The 22,338-nt window shown below is 43.3% G+C and overlaps 2 protein-coding genes across 2 annotated transcripts in view; one reads left to right on the top strand and one right to left on the bottom strand.

Moving 5' to 3' along the window:
• Positions 1-345: 345 nt before the first annotated feature.
• On the bottom strand, positions 346-4,720 carry ndufb2 (NADH:ubiquinone oxidoreductase subunit B2). The gene is made up of 4 exons (XM_085769118.1): positions 4,495-4,720; positions 3,092-3,236; positions 2,074-2,149; positions 346-455 (listed from the first exon to the last, which is right to left on the bottom strand). Exons 1-3 carry the CDS (start codon positions 4,578-4,580, stop codon positions 2,075-2,077), a joined length of 306 nt encoding a protein of 101 aa, XP_085625244.1. The 5' UTR covers positions 4,581-4,720; the 3' UTR covers positions 346-455; position 2,074.
• A 5,650-nt stretch (positions 4,721-10,370) lies between these two features.
• kmt2e (lysine (K)-specific methyltransferase 2E) overlaps positions 10,371-22,338 on the top strand; it is a 32,271-nt gene continuing 20,303 nt past the window's right edge. The window contains exons 1-2 of the mRNA XM_085769119.1: positions 10,371-10,736; positions 20,864-21,048. Of these exons, the coding sequence (XP_085625245.1) occupies positions 20,978-21,048 (71 nt within the window). The 5' untranslated portion in view covers positions 10,371-10,736; positions 20,864-20,977. The remainder of the gene's footprint in view (positions 10,737-20,863; positions 21,049-22,338) is intronic.

Genomic DNA, 22,338 nt, shown 5'->3' with positions numbered 1-22,338 from the left:
TTATAAGCTGTAGTATTCACCGTGCAGGATCTGTCCCCTTTTGTTTAGTTTCCTTTTGTTTTTTGCTTTTAAATGCAACTCTCTTTGCCATTTGTGTTTATGTGCGTTGGTTCTTTGCAATGGTTTTTATCCCCCCTCCCCCAGATTTAAATGGCTTATGATTTAAAATATACAAACACTGGCTAACTGTGACACTGTTAATGCGTTGCATTTTGTTTCTGCATTTCAAAAATTGCGTGTAAATAAAAACAATGAAATAATGTTGTGTGTTTCCATCAGATCGTCTGCTCGTTTTCAGCTTTTTATGTTTCCTTCTTGACATTTACACACACATGACGACGACAGTTTAACGTACTTAAAGATAATTTTATTAGTCTATGTACAACAGTGACTTTCAGAACATCCTGTCGATTTCCACAAAGCCGTGCACAGCAGCGTGACGCTGTCCTGCCGATCTACAACAAGAGAAAACATCATAATGTTACAAAAGTGAACAAAAATGATCTTTCTGTGACAGCAATGTTCAGTTTTTGCTGAAACTCTTAGGACATGTCGTCATTTCAGAGGCTGCAGTTTAAGCTGTGACACATTTCTGTTATTTAATCCACCTTATTTATATCTGAAAACCTGACAAATACCAAACACCTTGGAATAATAAAAGACAAGTGATGACACAGATGAATCAACACCTCTAAAACAATTTCAACAAAAACTGAATATCATTTTATATATACACAATATAAATACATTTTCATATCAGACATTTTTCTATGCATGTACATAATCAATAATTAGGTCAATATCTCGGGGTCCTGTTATCAGCTTTATCCTCTGACAAGTTTAAGTGTCTCTTAAAGCTCTGCCCCTTTAATTAGTGCATACAAAATAATTTAACTTTAGCCTACTACTTTTACAACCACATTATTTACCAGCAACATAAAGTGAAACAGAGGCAGAGGTGTCCTGCCACAGTCAGTCAACCTCCTCCTCTTCCTCCTGCTGCTGAACAGGTCGCACTGGAGCTAGTCTCGCTGCCAGACCTTCCTCCAGAGGAGACACTGGAGCTAATAAATGCTAAACGCGCTAATCGCTAATTGGCCGCGATCGCGATCATCACACACACACGCGGTCCCATACAGCAGAGCAGACCTACAACGCTGCTGGCGCATCTTCTAGCTCCGACTCTTTCACTCACCATGCTCAAAAAGTCGCGTTAGTCAGTCTGTATTAAAAGTGAAGCTTCAGGTGTGTATTGCTGGACAGATGAGGAGCGCTGCCACCACTCGTTGTCATCCAGATAAGGTGCATGCGCCCTTAAAGAGACAGGTGCATTGGCTCGGCTCGGCTCGGCTCGGCTCGCCTCGCCTCGCCGGACCCCCCCCCCCCCTTTAAATTTTTTTTTTTATTGCGGATTTACACGAATCACACAAATGACCAATTTGGGATCCAAAACGGCGAATTTCGCCGAAAGGTGACAAGTTTGCACCCCTGATTAAAGAGAAGAGACGTAAATAGACTCAACAACATCCGAAGATATGAATTACTTAGATTCAAATAATTTGATTGACATGTTATTACTACATTGCGTAGATGAAATATTGTACGGTTTAAAATGGTGTTCGTTCCTGCGCCATGAAGCTCTGTTAGCTCTGGGTTTACCTCCTCTGCTGTGAGCAATCATGAAAGATGCTTAGTTGGTAAAAACAAGCAGCATCACCAGACCCATGTACGAATGACTTAATAAAAGAAATAACGAACCATTTTACAAGAGCAAAATAGTTAGAAAGCAGCTGATGTGTGATGGCATTTCTCTGACCAAAATGTTCCATTTATAGTGAACTGGGAGCTAATTAACAGCATGCGGGTTGTTAATCTAATCGAAGACAACAAGGGTGTCAATTGTTAACTACAATTATTATAAAACTGTTGTGTCATGTTCATCCCTTCAGGACTGAACAAAACTTAACACAGTACAAACTTGAGCTAAATCCAAATATACCAGACCAAGCCATTCCTTCCTGGTACCGGCTCCTTATTGTTGCCACAAGTATTTTAATGAACAGAAGAACTCACCTTATTCCTCATCATCGGCTGGGATTCCCAGCTCCTCGTCTGTCCATTCAGAAGCATTAGGCCAAGGGAAGTGACCCTACGAAAAAAAAAAAGAAAAAATAAGGAGAAGAACCTTCATTCAATGTTCCCATTTTACATCCTATATGAATATGGGTCAATGACGTGATGCAACCCACTGTCAGGTGGTGTAACTGGTATTTTTTCATAAAAATCTGACTATATTTTGTTGCACTTTAGCAATGCATCATTACTCTTTTGTGGTTACACCATTTGACATCTGCAGGGCTTTCGGTCTGACTTTTGTTAGAAAATGGCATTACAAATGACATAAAACCAATATGCATACAAATATGTTCATTCAATCCGATGCTTTTAAAACACTTTACTTGTTAATTTTCATCTATTTAAAACATTTTTTTTAATTTGTCACTGACCCATACATCAGTGGTTCTCCCAACCTTTTCTCGTAATTTTACCACTATTTTCTAAAAAATTCTCAATTTTTTTTTCAAAATCTTTACACCATTGGCCCTGATTTGAATGTAGATTGACTAAAAAAGTGAAGTTATTAAGTCTCAGAACAAATATTTGTGTACTTTTGGTGTTTTGTTTTGTTTTCAAAATTTTGTCCAATGGGGGTCCGCGGTCTAATTTCTGTCAATTTAGGGGTCCTTAATGTAAAAAAGTTTCAGAACCACTGCCATAGATTATGTTCCTGTCAGGTTTGCACAACATGAAGAGAAAAAAAAACACCTCATGTACAGCTATAAACATTTTTAAAAAATCTATTTTCTGTAGCTACTCCTTAATAATACCTCATCTAAACACTTTAACCCAAGTGTAGTGTATGAACAGAAGGTTTCATGCTGAATTTTACAGCCCGTCATTAACAGACAGAGGGGCCCCACTGACCCACTGGGCCCTGGAGCTTGAGCCCAGTTGGCCCCGTTCAGTAATCCATCCAGCCATGTGCTGGACAGTCAGTCAGTGTATACAACAACGAGCCTAGCCTACTTACCAGGACGGCATCTGGGTCGTGCCAACAGTGCCAAAGGATCCAAAACCACATGGCTCCACTGATGAGCTCTGACTGGAACTGCTGGCTCTTGGTCAGCTGAGGATACTGCCTGTACTGCGCCTCAATGTGTGGACCACCGCTACCCCTGAAGCAATTTAAAAAAAAAGAAGCACTTTTAAACATTTAAAATGTCACAAGTCTTAAGGCGAGACACTGCAGGCAAAAACACTGTTTTTTCCTGCTGTAGTCAACGTTGCTTCCTTAACATGTCTTCTTTCAGACTAGAGGAAGAAGAAATAGTAGGAAATCCACATTAAGGTGTTTTTATTTTACTTCATTTTGTCTTCTTTTGTCTGTAAGTTTCTCCTAAACTCACCAAAAATGAACATGCTGCTGCTGTGGCGAAACTGTGACCACCTGCTTGTTATCTGACCCATGTCATGTCAGGTATCCTTGTAAAGCTCTCTCTACAATGATGTAGGTTCCAAAAATTTTTATTTCCTCAAACTCAAAGTATGAGCAGCAATTACAGACACCAAACCTTCCAGTTTTATTCCTTTCTATATTCTTAAGGTTTTGTACAGAGGGATTTGTTAATATATCATTCACAGCCTGATTTATATAACATTTTATTCCTAAAAACATGGCAAAACATTTTTGTTTAGGGCTGGTGACAGTATTTTCTCATTTACAGAGTGATAAAAGGAGATAACATCCAAAATCCCCTCAGCAAATCCTTTTGACTCTAATAACAGGGATCCAGACTGCCCCTAAATAGAGGCATTTTGCCTCTAAAATTTGAGACAGTGCAACTAAATCTTTCAAATATTCACATTCAATCATGATCCCCACACACCTTGGCCTGCCATCTGTAACGACAGATACCAGATTCTTTGAGTGTTAAAAAGAAGAAGAAAAAAAAAACACAGCAAATTTACTGGTTGCACATGTGCAGGTAGATGAAACATTTACTTGCACTGTCTCAAATTTTAGGGGCAAAATGCCTCCATTTAGGGGCAGTGTGGAACCCTGTATTTAATCAGATATTGCCTCATTTACATATTTAAACATAAAATTTGACAAAACTTGTAATACAAAAAATAATGTTTCATTGTGAGTGAAAACCTCAGGAGGTTTCATTGTGATATCTGTTTTTACCCTATTCACCTGTAGTGTTTCACCTTAAACATTTAAAATGTGTTAAATAATATCTTCTTACGTTTATGGTTCCTTCTTCATCTTATATCTTGTTTGCACCATGTAACTGTGTTCTAACCTAACATACAACTTGTAACATTTTTGGTTTCTTTATCTTTCTTGTTTACAGCATTTTAACTGTGTTAGCAACTCTCTGCTACAGCTAGCAGACAGCTAGCTCACATGCTAACGGGCATTTTACTCACTTTCTGGTCATTATCCTCTGAGGTCCGCGTCTCAGCAGCTGAGTGCCGGTCCGGAGGACTCCCAGCGCCCTTCCGAAAGAAGACATGTTCACCTACTGGGTGAACAACTGCTCTTTGTCGGGGTATTTGTTTGGTTTTTCTATCCTAGGTAGCACTGACTCCGCTCGACACAGGAGTCACCTTCTCTCCTTGTCAATACACGACCTCCCAACAACGTCGACTGTGATTGGTCGGAGAGCGGAGACCTGTGTTGTTCCTCGACGCTGATTCGCTGAATGAAAATCGCAGCGATGAGACGTGTCTCCCTCTAGTGGTCTGCTGAGGAGAGGCCTTTCCTCGTTTTATAGTGTAGTGTTAATGATTGTTTATCTATTTTGATGTGCTGGTTCTGTATATTATATTTGCTCAAAAAAAGGACTGGTCGTTCCTCATTTCATTTAGTATTAATGACTGATTATGCATTTAGATATACTGTTCTGCATCAATATATACCTTGTTGGTACTTGCTCAATAAAAAAAGACTGGACTTTCCTCATGAGCTCTGTCTTTGTTCTGCAGCTCATACCCCTGTACATTTTAAAATTTTAAACATGATATACATTGTCTAGGATAGGCAGGCTGATAATTACAGCATACTTTATTTCATTTAAGACAAAAAACAGCTGCCCCAGCTGTGAAACTGTCAGAAACCTCACTGCCCTGTCACAGAATACCTCAGTGAATGTATTTATAGCTCACAAGAGCTATTTATTTTCACAAAAAACACTTTGGCCTTTGAACTCTAAATCATGAACACATGTGATTCTATTTGCATAACTTATTTTCATTCATGAACAACAAAACAAAACAAAAAACCCACAACTATAAAGAGTTAATAGAATGACTGTTTATTATGAAATAAACTTTTCAACAGTGAACACAAATAGGACTGAATGTTTTATAGTTTAAAAAACTAGCTCCACCTTAAACCATGTAAACAGTAACATGTTAATTAATCCATATATCCCTCTAATTATATACAATAGTGTAAGAGTCACAGGATCATTTCGCTGCATGATGCACTTTAATTCTATTTTAGTACATTTTCTTCCATACATGTACTTTAGTAACACTTCAATACAGAACTTAGAATTGAATATTTTAGTGTGGAAATGGTACTTTTACTACAAGTTACACAATTTAAATGCAGTGATACTCAATACTGTTAAATTGTGCTCTTGATTGGTGTGTAATGTATTTATTTTTCAGATGTCAGTAATTCAAAATACAAACTTGTACTAAGAGAGGAAAATATATTAATTGCAGGAGAAAATACGCCAGTAAAGGATAAATGTAAAATGTGTGTCAAACATTGTTATAGTAGATGGAAAAGCGTTGTTTTTACCTGCATGGCCCACTAGATGGGCTCAAAAGCTAAACATAGTAGATGGGGCATGAACTCATCCGGGTGATGCACTGTTGGTGCGTTACAGTCTATCCCCTTCGAGTTGTTTAATGTCAATGTAAAAAAAAAAGGCAGAGGAAGACAAGGTGCTTATGTAACTGGAACACACAAAAGAACATTAAATATTAACTCGCAACAGTGATTAGTTTTTTTTTTTTGTTTTTTTTTTACATCGCAGATTACCAAGGTATAAACTGTGGTTTTGTTGGGTGGCACCACAAAACCATGTGCACTCGGTCACCTCTGGGTTTGCTGCTGCTGCTGCCGTGTATTAAATAAATAAAAAAAACAGGAAATAATAACACAGTGTCGAGAACGCGCACGGCGCCGCCGCCCATGAGTGCGCGTCAACAGGGAGAGAGGAGGGAGAAGAAAAAAAAGAATCCTTCGACGCCATCTTGTTCCCAGTCGTTAGTTACAACAGTAACCAATTCTTTCGACGAAGGAAGGAAGGAAGCCGTCCGTGCGACGCGGTATTCCCGGTTTTTCCACTTCATTATCGAAACATACACGGCCCCCTAATCTAGGTTTTACAGCCTATTCGAGAGATTAAATACACACCGTGTGTGCTACGTTGTTGTTACCTAATGGCGCCTGGTCGCAGTTGCTCTCCGGTTGCGCCCCTCTCCCCTCGCAGCTCAGAGCCCGCCCACAAATACTAGCAGCATGACGTCACCAGAAACCAACCGTTTCTCAAAAAATGACCGATTTTCATCTGCTGCTGCTGCTGCTTTTTTGGACAATGATTAATAATCCCCCACCACCACCACCAACTGTGCGTCTTCGGATGAAAAAATACCGATTGTGCAACGATCATTTACAGATTTTTGTTATATCCTCTTCAAAAAAAATTACCAAAAAAACGACGGTTTAGTCGCTGCATCCTCCACAGACTCTTTTTTAACGAACATTTCCGTGTGTTTTTTGAAGCAGGTGATGATGAGGGCGGCTCGTTTGGATCGGCCCCGACTTTCACCTCCGTCCTCCCCACCAAGTTTATTTCTAACAACCTCGTTGCTGGTGCGCCAAGCAGTTGCAGCGGAACCCGTGCGAGTGCGCATGCGCCGGGGGATGCGGTTCAGAGTGGGAGTGGGGGTGGGGGGGTCAATAGATGGAAACGATGAGAACATCCTCTCTCTACATATGATGTCAAAGGGATTTCTACAGGCATATTTCTGGAGAGAGGACAGTCAGCCACCACAACAATAAAGCTGTCAAAAATATATATATTAAAAAAATAGCCTACTAGAATTAATTTTTTTTTCCAGATTTGAACAATAATTACGCTCAGCAATCTGGTTGCACAATATGTTCCTGCGCTTCCAACTGAATTACTATGTTAATGAATACCTATGTATTATGTCTCCTTATACTTTTATACAGATTTTGTTACTGTATCCTTAATATTATTGCAAGCCTAAGTTATTTTATTCTCCTAATAATTTTTATTCTATTGAAGCTGCTGCAACACAATAATTTCCTGCAAAGGATTCATTAAGTATTTATATTTTATTCTATTCTACTCTAATATTGTTAAAAAACAAACAAAAGGGCCGTAAATTACAACCACTACAAGTGACGATTGCAGGGCATAAAACACTCAAAATTCATCATATTTTACATAAGAGTTAATGAGGAGTTTTAACAAAAAATAAAAACTTGCGAGTTTATTAATTAACTGTTTCTATTGTGTGAGTTGTTTGTGTTTGAGATTTTGACATCAAGTCCAGTGATAATGTTTTCAGTGTGCATGACTTCTTCAATAATGTCACAGCCCTCTGGAGATTTTCCTGTGTGGTCTGTTTTCTTTGTCCGTGATTTAATCTTACTGGTCAGTGTTTCATAGGCTATCCCTTCCCTAACATCAGTTCAATATACAAAATGCTGCTTGTGTAAGGGGTTACATAACAGCTTTAGCTGCCTCCTACTGTGTTGGGGTAGCGGATTTAGGTGCTCCTTTTCAGCCGTGCCAATGGTAAAATAAAGGATTTTGGTTCAAAGTAGCCACACTTAGATTTTGTAAACTTAGGTGAGAGCCACAGGCGGTCTGATCCCAGCATTAATAAACAATCTGGACTGGCCCAGTCAGCCAGCACAAGTGCGTTTTTAATAAATCAAACATGTTGCAGTGTATAAATTTAATATAAACTGGCTATGTGGGGACAAAACACACATCTGTGAGCTGACTGTTTCCTCCCCCCTTTCATCCTGAGAGGAAAAATAGGAAACAGAAGGGGAAACAACAAATAGTTTAAACAAAACCTCCTGATAAAAACATCCCCACAGCTGACTTCACTCTAATAAGATTATCTTGAAGATAGCACGGATATTAGTGTAATCAGAGCATTGTGGAGGCTATGGGGTTGTAGCAACAATATGCTGTGATCACTTAAAAATACTGTGTAAAGTAACACTTAAACCAGATGTATTAGAACTTAAGTGGGTTGAACTACCACATCAAATAATAAACAAGCTACAGTCAAATTTTCCTTCTAATTATCTTATTTGACGGTCACTGTCTCAACAGTTTTTGTTTTGTTTTATTGTTGTCATTTATAGTTGATAGACAGATGTATACGTACATGGGAGTGGGGGGGTTACAGTTCAAAGAAGAGTGATGCCAAGAGATTGAAAAGGTTACATAATATAATAATATGCAGGAGAAGAAAACAAATAGAGCAGTAAGGTAGTCAACACAAAGTCATTGTAATCCCAGAGTCTTTACGGCTTTCTTGTTTTCAGATTTGTGTCAATGTTTGATTTCCTTTCGAAACGGCACACATGGCGTTTGATTACAGTTCTGAATATGAGCTTTGGCTAAAAATAATATTAAGTTAATTATATAGTATTGATGTAATTGAGGGGGTGTGGGACTGAAAAGAAACCAAACAATACACTGCACTGTCTCAACAGTACAGCATAGAGCCGGCCCAAAGCATAAGTGAACCAAGCACCTGCTTAGGGCCCCGTGACCACTGGGACCCCAAAGAGCAATTAACTTTTACCTATACTGTGTAACTTATGTCGATCCCTAGAGAACCCCTGCATAATTACAAAAACCCTTCACTGTTCGTTGCACTTCAAATTGTTGTTGCATATTGCTGTTGCAGTTTATTTAAAACCAGAAATTTAAAAAAACAAACATGCAGATGACATGTTTACAACAAATGCATTGTCTATTGGTTTATTTTGCTACTTTTAGTTGGCCCATATGACATTCAGTATCCCACTTAGTAGCCTACTATATTATATTAAATATTAAAGGGAGCTATGCAAGACCAGTTTCCGCTGTTTTGCTAACCCTCCTTCTGGCCATGTGCATTTGTTTACAACGAAGCCTGTGAGAAATCAATCAACAGAGCGGTACATAACTTTATATGTCATACACGATGTTATGACTTGTATATCTATGTAGTCTTATCTCTCATAAACAAGAGATTACAGGTTACAGGGCGCGTTTGTGCCAGCGGTGCAGCAGAGACAAGGGCAGCGCTGATCTTAAAGTTGTTTTGCAGCCAAGAGACACAAGGTGGAAGGCAGAGCCTCCATTCTCCTTGAAACAAGTTACATGTCATTTATTTAACCATCACAATTACTCCAAAGCTGTTGAATTATACAGTAACATTCAGGATTTTTTATCTTAACTCTCTTGGCTGAAACACAACTTTGCAAGATCAACACCCCGGTATCCCAGCTCTCATCTCTGTGCACCATGTCACAAACGCGTCTTGTAACCAGTAATCTCTTGTTTATGACAGATAAGACTACACAGATATACCGGTCATAACATTGTATGATAGGCTATATAACATTATCCACCACTTGATTGATTGATTTCTCGCCTGCATCGTTGTAAACAAATGCACATGGCCGGGAGGAGGGTAGCCTAAGCAAAACAGAGGAAAAGCAACCAGACTTGCATAGTTCCCCTTTAAGGTAAAAATGTAGTATAGTTAAGCTAAAAAAAAAAAAATCCTGCACAGTTCCTCTGTAAGTGTAAATCAACCCCAGGCTGAACTTTTAGCTGAATTTGGTACCATTTCATACTATTAAAAACCATAGATGGATAAAAACATGATGATTCATAATGACAGATTAGGAAAATGAAAGAAATTTGTAACAAGTTGGGGTGTAAATGATCCATAATCACTGTTTTTGGCAGTAATAAACAAATAAAAAATTGCTTAGGGCCCCATGGAGGCTTGGGCCGGCCCTGGTGCAGCAGTAGTACAAGTTAAATCCAGAGCGTCACCGACATAAATAGAAAAAAAAAAAGACTTGAGGAATCGCAGTCGCGAACGCGCATGCAGGCAACGCGCGGCCACAGCGCCCCTGAGAAACTGGGAGTGTAGCCCCGCAGTATGAGGAGGCGGAGCTCGAGTTTAGTGATGGGGAGGGAGGGGGGGGCTCATGGGGGAGGCGGAGTCTCGGTAGTCCTGGCAGGGCCGCCATTTTTGCAAAGGGAAAAGAGACTGGTCTGAGGGGATCTAATTTCTAAAAAAGTCGCCGTTGACTAAGGCACAGTTTTAACGGTTTCGGAGTTGATTTATAGCCTAAATTTGGGTCCCCCGCGTAGAACAAGAGTCAAGGGATTTTTTTATTTTTACAGTAAAAAGGACTTCTTTAAAAGGACACGTTTAAATACAAACATTTTAAAGCCTTTGCTAGGGATCCGCAGTGTGTGTGGACTGAAGTATTGTTTTGGTTGTGGAAAGCTGTGTGGAAAGCGACGGGGGTCTTACCCAGGTCCCCTAACCCTTATTCGCTATTCATATCCTTCCAGAGTGGACATAAAACGGTAAGTAAATTGCATTGAAGTGTAAGTTGTAGTAAGAGTGAGCAACAAACCCAAATCCGTACCTGTGTAGGCTATTGTTGGCTTTAGTAGTTAGTTAGCTGGCTGGCTAGGCTCACATCATGCTGCTGCTGATGCTGGCTGGTGCTCTGCTAACAGTAAAGTTGTAGTTATCTGATGAGTTTAGCTTGATATGTAGTTGATAAAACCTTCTTTTCGCTCGTATTTCACCTAAATTTGAAAAAAAATTGAAAACAGCTAACCAGATGACGTAAGTTTCTAATGTGAGTGTTGCTAGCTAGCGCATGCTACGCTACTAGCTCAAATTAGCTTGACACAGGCACTTTTCGTTATAGTGTGGTAATAATACACGAAACGTTACACAAAGTTCATCGGGTAAATATAACTTTTAAAAGGATGTAGTGCTCAATTTGCCGCCCTAGTTTAGAGTAACACACATTACACATTATTGGTAAACGCTGCAATTAGATTAAAATAGTCTGTCCCATAGCCTTAACTCAACAACAGTTACATTTCCAGGAGTGAACTTGTCCTCCAAAAAAGGAAAAACGAAAAATACCACTGTTAATGTTATATTATATTGTTATTATTGAACATAACTGGAGATAGAGGGATACTCAGTTGATGTTTAAGTTTGACACAGTGATACTGCGGGGCAATATTGCGCACTGTTTCATCCCATTTTAGTGTAAAATAATGTGACCTCTTATTATTATTGTTGTTATAACACCCATCGCTTTATTTCCAACTAGTCTATTTTACTGTACATTGATGGAGATGAGGTCCTTGCAACTGAACTGCAGCTGCTCTTTTTTGTATCTTAAATCGACTGTCAGTGTTTGCCAACACTGACTTATCACCCAGTCAGTGTGATGGAAAATGGACAAAATGTTAACATTAGTAACAAACTTGAATCTGTCGTGCTTCGTGTCGTGGTGGCTTCACATTCAGCTCAACTATAGAGTATGGGACATTATTTCCGTTCAGCCAAAATCTATAACACTGCCCCACAGTTCAAAGCCAGAGAACAATGAGCTTTTTTACATTTTACATGCACGTAAACAGTAATTTGAAGGCGCTACGTCTTATTATGTCCCAAGTATACTCAAAAGCAAAGACCAGCTGTTAAATAAAATAACTCAAATACCTAGCTACATTGCGCAGTAATCTCATAGGCTAGGCTGCTGGGCTTTTTACAGAATCGCAGCAATGGCAGAAGCAAAGCAAAGACGAATCGAGAAGAGATAGATCCAATGTCAAACGTGGAAGTAACGTGCTGCTATTTTGTTGTTATAAATTAGCTTCAAAAAAAGAAAAAAAAGTACATTTTGCGATCACTCAATTTAGGTTCAGAGGGGTGTATTATTATTATTATTGAGTTCAAATGCTGCAAGCAAGCAAGCGTGGGGGGAGGGGATGATCCATTTGGGCATCTCAGTCTCAGTCATACAATTTGTGTAACTCACATCATCTTCGATTGGCAATCTTAGCCATGCTGAACCTGAACTAGGAGGATACTGTCGCAATTTGTTTTGTTTTTTCGTCTTTTTTTGTACCCCCGATTTGAAACAATTTACCGTATGAGTGTGCAATCGGCTTTGGAGTTAGTTATCTCTCTCTCTCTCTCAACGGTGGTGATGTTGTCGCTCTTTCCTGTCTGTGACGGCAGCCCCAAAGCATTAATCCACTTCTTTTTCGTGTCGTCGGCTCTAGCTTAGCTTAGCCTAGCCTAGCTTCGCCATGCTAACCAACGCTAACCTCCCCCCTCCCTCCTTCCTTCCTCTCTCTCTCTACGCATCGTTACTAGCTTTAGCTTTGTCCGTTATTTTTTGGCCTTTTTTAAACGTCACGTTCTGAGCTCCACCGTGTTAAATAAACGGTGATGCGTTCACTGTCTGCCGAAGCCGTCATGTAAAAATGCGCTTCGTGCTTCGAGTTGTTGTTTCACCGCTCCACCACCAACCAACCAACACCATTAATATAAAGCCTAACCCCATCGAAAGAGAGAGAGAGAAGAGGCCATTGCCGACCATAATTGCTACTAGCAGATTAGCTTACTGGCTCTTGTCTGCTGCTTTCGACGAATTTTTTACCACAAAAAAAACAACAACACATAAGACTGAACCGACAGAGTGATACTTAAGGTAGAGTGTATGGAAAGAGGCGATTTGAATGCATTCTTGTGGGGGATTTTTCGTCCCATGGCGAGGCTCCCCTGGCTACACGGTTGTCTCGCCGTCCTGAGAAAAGCGCTATGAAAATGGCGACAGCACCAGGGAGTGTGTGTGGTGGTAACATAATAGCAACGTTGTACCCTACCCTCCACACCCCTATCGGCAGGACTGACTGCAGCGCCGACATACTCACTGGGAAGCAACTACACAACATGATTTTTTTTATTCTTTATTTTCTTTAGTTCAGCTTTGGCATAGCAATAACGTTAAACAATTTAGACTGCACTGTAGTAATAATACTGCGCTCTGTGTCCTGTCATAGTGAACAATCACTGATGCTTTTTTCATGCTTGTTTCCCCTAAAGACGAATAACATAGTAGCTCTGTGACGTGCGTCACGGCTCATGCTATTGCCTCTGTTTCGTGTTGTAATGTTAGATGTGAGGACACGAGGGCTATTAGTAGAACAGATTAGACAATAAGCATGTTATATTTTGTAAAATACACTTTTTTTTGACAAGTTTCATGAAAGCACACACACAAACACAGCTCTTTGTCAAAATACATCTCATGCAGACTTGCTCCTTTAGCCACATATGACCTGCCTTTAATTATCTTTTACTGAGTTAACTGTATTATGCAGTTTGCCTCTCACTGCCATGGTTTGTTAGTGGGTAAATCAATTTGAACAAATATTTGTCATTTTGTTTTTTAAGTATCACAACAGGAGATATGTTGCTTGTTGCACGCCTGAGCTCTTTATGATACACAAACCAGCTGGATAGTTCATTTCCCCTCACTTTAATATACAAAGCACATGCAGTAACCCTGCTTTTGCACTTGAATGAATGTTGATACTGAACCAGTCCTATAAAATACCAGGGATGTCTCAGTATGTTGAATTGATATATTTTTAGTTTTCCCCAGTAATGTGAAAGCCCACATTTGCACAACAGATGTTTCAAACACATTATAATAAGAAGAAACATTCCCTCAATCACTACAAATCTTAGTCTTGCACATATTCCCTGCACAAGCTTATATCTTTTTATTGTTATTAATGCTGTAGGCCATACTTGTGCTCATTTCTGTTAAGTTAGTTAGATATTTACACCAGTGAGTTATAGTTTAACCGTAGTGCCGTCTATGATTAATGCATTAGAAATGAAAATATGAAGGGATCCAAGTCAGCAGTCATTTTCGGGATAGTGTTGAAGCAATATGCAATATGTGGTACAACTGTCCTTTCCTCTAGATCACCACATGGGACAAACTTTGGCACTATGTACAGCTCAAATGCCTGTTCATGACTATTGCCAAGAAGTATTTTTTTTCTCTCTTTCCCCACTGATAATTTAGTCAGATGAAAGTGAGAAGCAGAAAATGTTCAGAGATGCTGAAGCATCCGAGGGATGTAAATATATATCAAGACGGCTGCTTGCATCACGGTTCAGACTATCAACCAGCTAAATGTGAGTTATACGACTTTAATCAGCTGTGACGGTGTTAGACTAACTAGATGTATCATACATGTGGGTGTGTTTGACTAAACCCCGTGGCAGCAGCAGGAGTAAAGCATGACACAGGCCTCCAAAACTTTTTGCATACCACATGACACACACACACAGGAAAAAGAGGGTCGGTTTCCAGTCTTGGTTTTTATTATTCATATCAAAAACACCACAAAGCACCTGAACAGTACACGGTCTGGCGTATAGCTTCTGCCCGCCGAGGGTCAGCTTCTTTGTAATGAATTTCGGCCACCTGTGGATAAGGTTCACATAATAGTAGGTGTCAAAGGTTCGTCTCATCTCTGAGGAAGGTTTTAAAACTGCTAGATGAGTTATAGGGCTCCACTGTTCTTAATCAGTCTCGGCTACATAATTCGCAAAATCCCTCGCCATCATGTTCTTCCTTGTAAAGGAGCACAGGCCTCTCGCTTTTTTCTTTTTTTCCCCCTCCTTCCCTCCGTCTACATGATAATGGAGCTGACAGTGGTAAATACCTGACTGTGTGTGTGTGTGTGTGCTTGGTTGCCTTGTGTAGCAAAGTGTGTGTTTGCCTTGCTTTGTTGACAGAGATGGTGACGAGAGGTGAGCTGTGCCGCCGCCGCTCCTCCTCCTCCTCCTCCTCCGCCGCCACAGGGACAGAGCACTGCCTCTGCTCGGCAGCCGGGAGACTAGAGACGGTCTCAGATGACACACCTTTCCTCTCACACCCTCACCTTGAGACAGACGCATATGATCAAAAAGTCACAAGATGATGAACTGAACTCCCCCTTTTTCTTTTTTTTTTAAGTATCGAGAGTGAGAAAATAAAGAAGTCAAGCAAAGTGCACAGGATATTTATTGGCGTATTCACATATCGATCAGGCAGACGGAGGCCCAGAGACTTATCGGCGCTCTCTCTCTCCCCTTGTTTTCGTGCTCAGCTCTTCCCCGTCTCCTGGCGATAAACTCTCACCCCCGAAACAGTCGCGCCTCTGTGTCGGGTGAAGTGCAGGTCTCTGTTGATTGATACACACACCTCACTAAGCTGTGTGTGTGTCTGTGTGTCTTTGGTCTGGTCTCCAGTGATCTCATTCGTGTGGTGTGCCCAAAACCCCCCGAGAGACAGACCCGCCACCGGTCCACGGACAAAGCTGCCTGGCTCTGGCTCTGGGGCCCCGGCCGACACGGTCACATGACGGCGTCCTCAGCTGGGACAAGACGCCAGGGCTCAGGTGACCTGTTTTTGTGCTGCTAGCTGGGCCGTAACAGATCCCTCTTTAAACTCCGCAAGCTGCCTCCCCGACAGGTGGCTTCAGGGCTGCGGCCGTAGTGAACCACACCTCCCTTAACCTCCTTCCTGTTGTTGTTGCTGTGGTGTCGTGTCGTGTGCGTTAAAGCAGCAGCAGCAGCACAAGCCAGGATAGGATAGACTTTAATAAAGATGTGGATGTGCCCATGTCGATGTCGGGGTGATGTAACGGCGCTGCGGTCCAGGCGTGAAATTGATCATCAAACACTGCTGTAATGGGACCTGAGTGGTGGCTCTCACTGTTTTGTGTTGTTTTGTGTGTGTGTGTGTATAGCCTCTCCCCATTTTTTTCCTCCGCTCACATCACATCACATGCAACACCCATCATGCATAGCTCACATTTTGGGTTTAGCTGCACATTGCATTCCCCAAATGCTGTAATTAGCTGGCAGCTGCATGTGTGCCTGCTTGTCAGGGGGAAAAGATCCCCAAGTCGAGTCAAGTCAAAAAAAAAAAATGATGTCAGCCCCACGGAGATGCAGTATATGAAGCGAATTACATACCATGTCTTCATTTACAAATGTTTTTAAGGAAGCGTACATAGCCCGGCTGTGATACTCTCTACTCTCTCTGTAAGCAGGATGGAGAGGGAGATGGAGAGATTATGCCCCAGGGGTTCTCCATGAACAGGCATTACTCAGACTACAGGAGGGCTGCCCCAGCTTTTGCTGCCAGACCCCTGTCCTCCTTCCCATCCTACTCATTTGAAACAACTCACTCCCTGGCTGGTTGAACCATGCACAGTCTAGGATGTTGTTTTGATTTTCATACTTCATCTTCCTTTCCCATATCGTATGATTTCCTCACACCATAAAGCAGCAAAAACAATCCCATGTGGCAGGTTTCCACGCCCCAGGGCGGACCTGAACATGTGACACAACCACAACAACATCCTATATGTTCATACTTACCGTGTCTGTCTCCATCATCGGCCTGCACGCTGCACTGCTTGGCCCTCAGCCTTTATTGTTTATACAAGTTGCTACTTAGGAGACAGGAACACTGCAGCATCACTCTCTCCTCATCATCTGACTCTTTAAGTGGGCCGGCCTTTTGCTTTTCTTTCTTTCTTTCTTTCAAGTCGGAGCTGTTAGGTTTGCAGACGCAACAACACATTTCCTATTGTGGCCACACACAAAAAAAAATGCTTGTGCAGACATTCGCATCCATATCCTCCTTGCTGTATTGATGTATGGCTTCACCTTCAGTGCTTGAGTGCACGGGGAAGCGTTGGCAGCCGTGGGTTTTTACGCTGATTTATGAAGGACGGGGCAGATGCGATGTGTCCCGCTGTGGGCACCCGTGCAAAAAAAAAAAAAAGAGAGATAGATAGAAAGAGAGTGAGAGAGAAAGGGGCCGACCAGGCCTACATTCCTCCATCTGGGTCATGCTTCCTGTATATGTGACCGTGTTTTTTACGAGTTCGTTTTGTCCATTTGTTTATGAGCTGAGTCACTGCAGCCGGCGAGGATGAGGACGAGGATGGTGTGAAGTCACATCAGCAGCAGCAACAGCAGGGGGGATTCAGTTGGATTCCCTCTTTTTTTTTTTTTTTTTTTTTACTTTTTTTTTCCCTCGCTCCTCCTACTTATCGAAAAACATAATCTGCCCAGACTTGGCTGTGAAAACAAGAATGAAAACACTGTTACACACACACAGAGCAGCGGTAATAAACTGAGGAAGAGAGAGGGAGAGGGAGGGAGGGAGAGAGGGAGGCTGTTGTCTGTATAGCGGCGTGGTTCGAGTCGAGTTGTGATGGTGGTGTGGGTTTTCCCTCGCCGACTTCAGTGCGGTTCTGTCTTAAAAGGATAGTTATTCCCCCTCAACACAATGACGTGACTGTGTCCCCTTCGCCGACCGACGGAGGGAGGGAGGGAGGGAGGGAGGAAAGGAGGAGGAGGAGGAGGAGAGACTGGGTTACGCTATGTATGTGTGCTCCACTCCGCCACCCAGAGTCCACCCAGGGTCTTTGGGGCTGTGTGGCGTCACCGTCAGACAGACCCCATGTATATGTGTACACCTCCCCCACCCTGCCTGGCTGCTGCCTGCTGCTGCCCTCTGAAATGGAGGGGGCTGTGGATGATTCTCTAAAAGCTCCCTACAGCGCCAGGAAATCTGTTCAGAGAGGGACATGAAAGGTGAACGGTTCGACACAGGAGACGTGCTGCAGCGCTTAACCACTTCCACCCTGTGGTTCATATGTTGTTGTTTTGTTTTTTTTACTATTATCCACTGTTGCTCTTGCTACACGTCTTCCTGGTCGTCGACTCCCCTGTGCATGTTCCCCCTCGTTTTTATCCCCCTCCACTCACTCACTCCGCTCAAGTGTTTCCATAACAGCAGCAGCGGAGGATTTGGCCAAAGGTGGCTTTAAACGCTCTTCTTCCCACCCTCCTTGTAATTAGGGAAACTGAGTCTGCGACACTCCCCTTCCCCTCGCCGCTCTCCGCTCCCCGCTCTGCTCTGCGTTGCTGCTGCTGCTGCTGCTGCTGCTGCTGCTGCTGCTGCTGCTGCTGTCTCAGGTTTATTTAGGAAGTGCACAGAGGAGGGAGACAAATCCGGCCGGGCGGGGTGACTGGGCACAGGAAAGGGGGGCGGTGGCGGAGGCAGCGGTGGTGGTGGTTGTTTTTTCTTTTTCTACCCCCCCCTTCTTTGGCTGCGTTTCTCCAGGGTGATGGACATCTCTGGTAGAGGAAGTAGGAGGAGCACAGGCAGGCAGGCAGCAGGCAGACACAGCGCAGCTCAGATTTAGTCAGGAATGCTGCTGCTGCTGCTGTACTGTACTTGTTTTTCCTTTTTTTCTTTTTTTTTTTTCCACTCGCCTTTTGTCAGTCTTCTTGACTGCGTCTGGCTGCAGCAGCGGCGGCGTAGCGCAAAATATGTTTGCACGCCGGCTGCTCCGACGGCCTCCTTATAGAGGAACGCTGGAGAGGACGTGGGGTTGGGGGGGGTTTATCTATCTGTTTGTGTGCAACAGAGGAGAGGAGGAGGGGGGGTCGCATATATGTGAACGTGAGGTTGTGTGTGCATTCCTCAGTAGTGACGGCAGGATTTCCCTGGATGAAGCGAAGAGTGGACAAGGCTGCTTTTAGTTGTGGAGGGGGGGAGAGAGAGACGCTATTTACCAGTGCTAAAACATACTGGGCCTCTCAGATAATACAAAAGGAGGAGGAGGAGGGTTGTGGTGGTGGTGGTGAGGGGGGGGTTGTCATTACAGTGTTTTGGCAAACTGCCCCCATCCTTGTTGAAAGAGAGAGTTCTGGTTACATCAGCTCCCATCATGAAATGCCTTTCTCTCTCTGTGTTTTATGTTTTAAAACCCAGTCAGCGCAGCAACCAACCACAATCACAGAGAGAGAGAGAATTTGGAAAGTGATCCCCGTCAGTATAGGTTTGGCTGACACACACATACACATACACAAACATAACACAGACACACACACACACAGACAGACTCACAGGGGTCTTCTTCCTGCTATTAATTAGCCCCGGAGCTGACAGCTGTCATGTCTGCCAGCCTCTCACCCGTCCCGCTGGCCGTCTCCTAATGGTGCATTTTGGGTGAATTAGTGGCCGAAATTACTCTGTTTTTAAAAATATCTCTAGCTATCATGGGGGAAACTAAAAGGAGGGGGGGGGTGACATTGACAGCTAATGAAATACAGTTTTCCTGGAGAGAGAAGACGGTACAGGACGTGTGTGAACTGTGAAGCCATGCCGTTTTGGCGAGGAGGACATGCTCAGGCCGGACCGGGCGGAAACCTCGCAGGCATGCAGAGACAGGCTTCTTTTTTCTTTTTTTTTGTTGTTTCTTCTTGTGCTAAGTGTGAACTGTGAATGTGAAGTATGCCCCCCCCCCCTTCTTTTCATCTCCACATACACACACACATATGACATTATGATGATGACACATCCCTTTGCTTTGTAACCTCCTCACTCGCATCATCTGCACCCTGAGCCTGAGATCTGAGCCTTTTGTTTGGCCCTCGCGAGCGCTCGAGCAGGCGGAGGTGTGACCTCCAGCCTATTTTGTCTCGGCATCTGTCCCCTCCCACTAATCCCGCTTATCAACGGAGCTCTCTGTATCGAGGCGGGCCGCGCTGACATATGCTCTCGTCTGGATCCGCATCAGACACTAAAATACGCGGCTTAATATTCCCCCCATCAATATTATTATTATTATTATCTCACTCAGAGTGTCATTTATTAATCCAGCTAACCTCCTCTTGCTCCGTGTGTGTGTGCGCCTAAAGGACGCAGTGTAGCGTTCGCTTGCTTAGCACCTAATGTAATCACTCACTGATGACTTGATCCGACCGACGGCAGCTTTTAGAAACGCAAACAAGCAGCGAGGACAAAAAAAACACAAAAGCTTTTCCCCCGTGTGCACCTGTAATCAAATTTCTTTGAAGAATACATAACATGTGTGTCCATATGTTGTTGTTTTTGTTGAGAGGATGCGAGTGTGTTGTTGTTGTGTGCTGAGAATAGAGCAGTCCTCTTCCCGTCGAAGTCGAAGGGGGAAAAATGGCCTCTGTGTGTGTTTTTGTCCTGTGTGCGTTTCCCCTGCCTCCTCCTTTCATGGCGGCGGCCGGCTGCTCCGTGTGCTCTTGCTCCCCTTTGTGGGAGCTTTCTTACAGTGCAGCCCTCTGCATCCCCCGGCAGATTGTGTATATATGCATGTGTGTGTGTGTGTGCAGAGGTCGCTTTTGCGCAGCTCGCAGCAGCAGCAGCAGCAGCAGCAGCAGCAGCAGAAGCAGCAGCAGCTCGGGCTTCACCTTACAGCACCGTGTATCCTCCTCTCGTTCTTCATCAGTTAACACCTCAGCCCCGTCAGAGGGGAAATTCCTGTCAAACACTTCCCTGTTAAACACCTCTTCTCGGTCTGAAAGTATGAATCATGTCATCGTGCAACGACGTGCGCTGGAAATACCCCCCCCAAAGTTTTTCACTATGATTTGTAAAAAAAAAAAAAAAAGATTTCGGGTTTGCTAAAAAAGCTGCACACTTGTTCTTGGAATGAAAGAAACGACACGTCACTCAGGTTGTCGTGAGGTTTTTTTTAAGGTTTTGTTTCAGTTGCACAGTACTAATTAAACTGTTTTCTCTCTTCTCCATCTTCTTCTTCTTGTCCAGGCCTTGTGGATGCACTTAGATGTCTGCAATGAGTGCTGTGGCTGGCATGCCTCAGTGTTTTGGACTCCCATTCTCTGGACTCAGTAGGACAAGAACTGATCAGCAGAGAACGTCATGAGCATAGTCGTCCCAGTTGGGGTGGACACAACTGACACCTCATACCGGGCCATGGCTGCGGGCTCAGAGTGAGTAACGCCGACACAAACACACACACACACCTCCTCTTCCTCTCGTTCATTCATTCATTTATTCCTGTTTACAATCTTTTCGGCCCCCTCTGACTGATTCTCGGTTTCATTTCACTCTTCTTTTTATTCTATTTTTTATATTTTAATGTCCTTCTGAAACCTTTCACCTTCCCTCTTTTCTGTTCTAATCTCTCACCTCTCTCTCTCTCTCTCTCTCGCTGGTGTTATACTTCACATTCCCCTGGACACTTTTCCTTTTTCGTATATACATGTATATGTGCCCCGACATACCCCCCTCCTCCAAAACTGCAGCTCTGCCATCTTCTGCTTCTTCTTGTGTGGCGTGATTCAATTCCCTATATTTCTAAACAGATCTCCTCTCTCTCCCCACATTTTTTACAAAGTTACCCCCCCAACTCACCCCCCCGCCCCTCCAAACCACTCCACAGTCTTTACTAATGGACGTATCTGTCTTGCCATTGATTACGCTCGCACTCGGCTCTTCCTCCTCAACGCAGCCGTCCGTCCTGAGTGCTCTCTATTAACTACATCTGCCCGTATGAAACTGGCTCTAAGCCCAGAAGATAGTTGTGTGTGTGTGTGTGTGTGTGTGTGTGTGTGTAGTACACAGTAACAACACAACATGGTTTTCCGTGATGTTTGCACATGTGTTACACGCTGCATCCGGTCGGTCGGTCGGTCGGTCGGTCGGTGAGTGAGGCAGAAATGGTGCATGCAACCATGGCAACAAGCCTCCTCCTCCTCCTCCTGTTGCCCCTCCTTTCCTCTCTGCTTCCTATAGTCTCGTCAAGGACATTGCCATTACCGTTGCCGTGGTTTTTTTTTTCTTCTTTTTCCGGTCAAATAAACGAAGCAAGAGGTTTTTCTCTCTCCTCTTATGAATAACACACGTCATCAACTTATGGAAGACGTCGGGGGCTCCTGTGTCTTTAACAGAGCCCTCCTCCCCTCCTCCCCTCCTCCCCGTCCTCTGCTGTTGCCCTGACAGCTTGTGTTGCCATGGTATCTGCTCTTCGCCCCCCTCCTCACTCCCCTCGCTCCCCTCGCTGCACTGCGCAGGGCCTGTTGCCATGGTCACTGCCCTGAGTGACAGGTGGCCCTCGCATAGATTTGGTGTCTTAAAGCAGTCCCACCGCGTCCCCGCCCTTCTCCCTCCCTCCTCCTGCTCTCCGTGGAGCTCTGCTGCCACCGGGGGTCGGAGTAAAGCCCCTTCGCCTGCACCCCCTCGCCCCCCTCATCCCCTCGCCCCCTCCCTCGCCCTTTGTC

This window comes from Trachurus japonicus, chromosome 23, assembly GCF_045865225.1.
Source record: "Trachurus japonicus isolate A0001 chromosome 23, Traja_1.0".
NCBI classification, from domain to species: Eukaryota; Metazoa; Chordata; class Actinopteri; order Carangiformes; family Carangidae; genus Trachurus; species Trachurus japonicus.
This window is presented reverse-complemented; position numbering and strand designations above follow the sequence as displayed.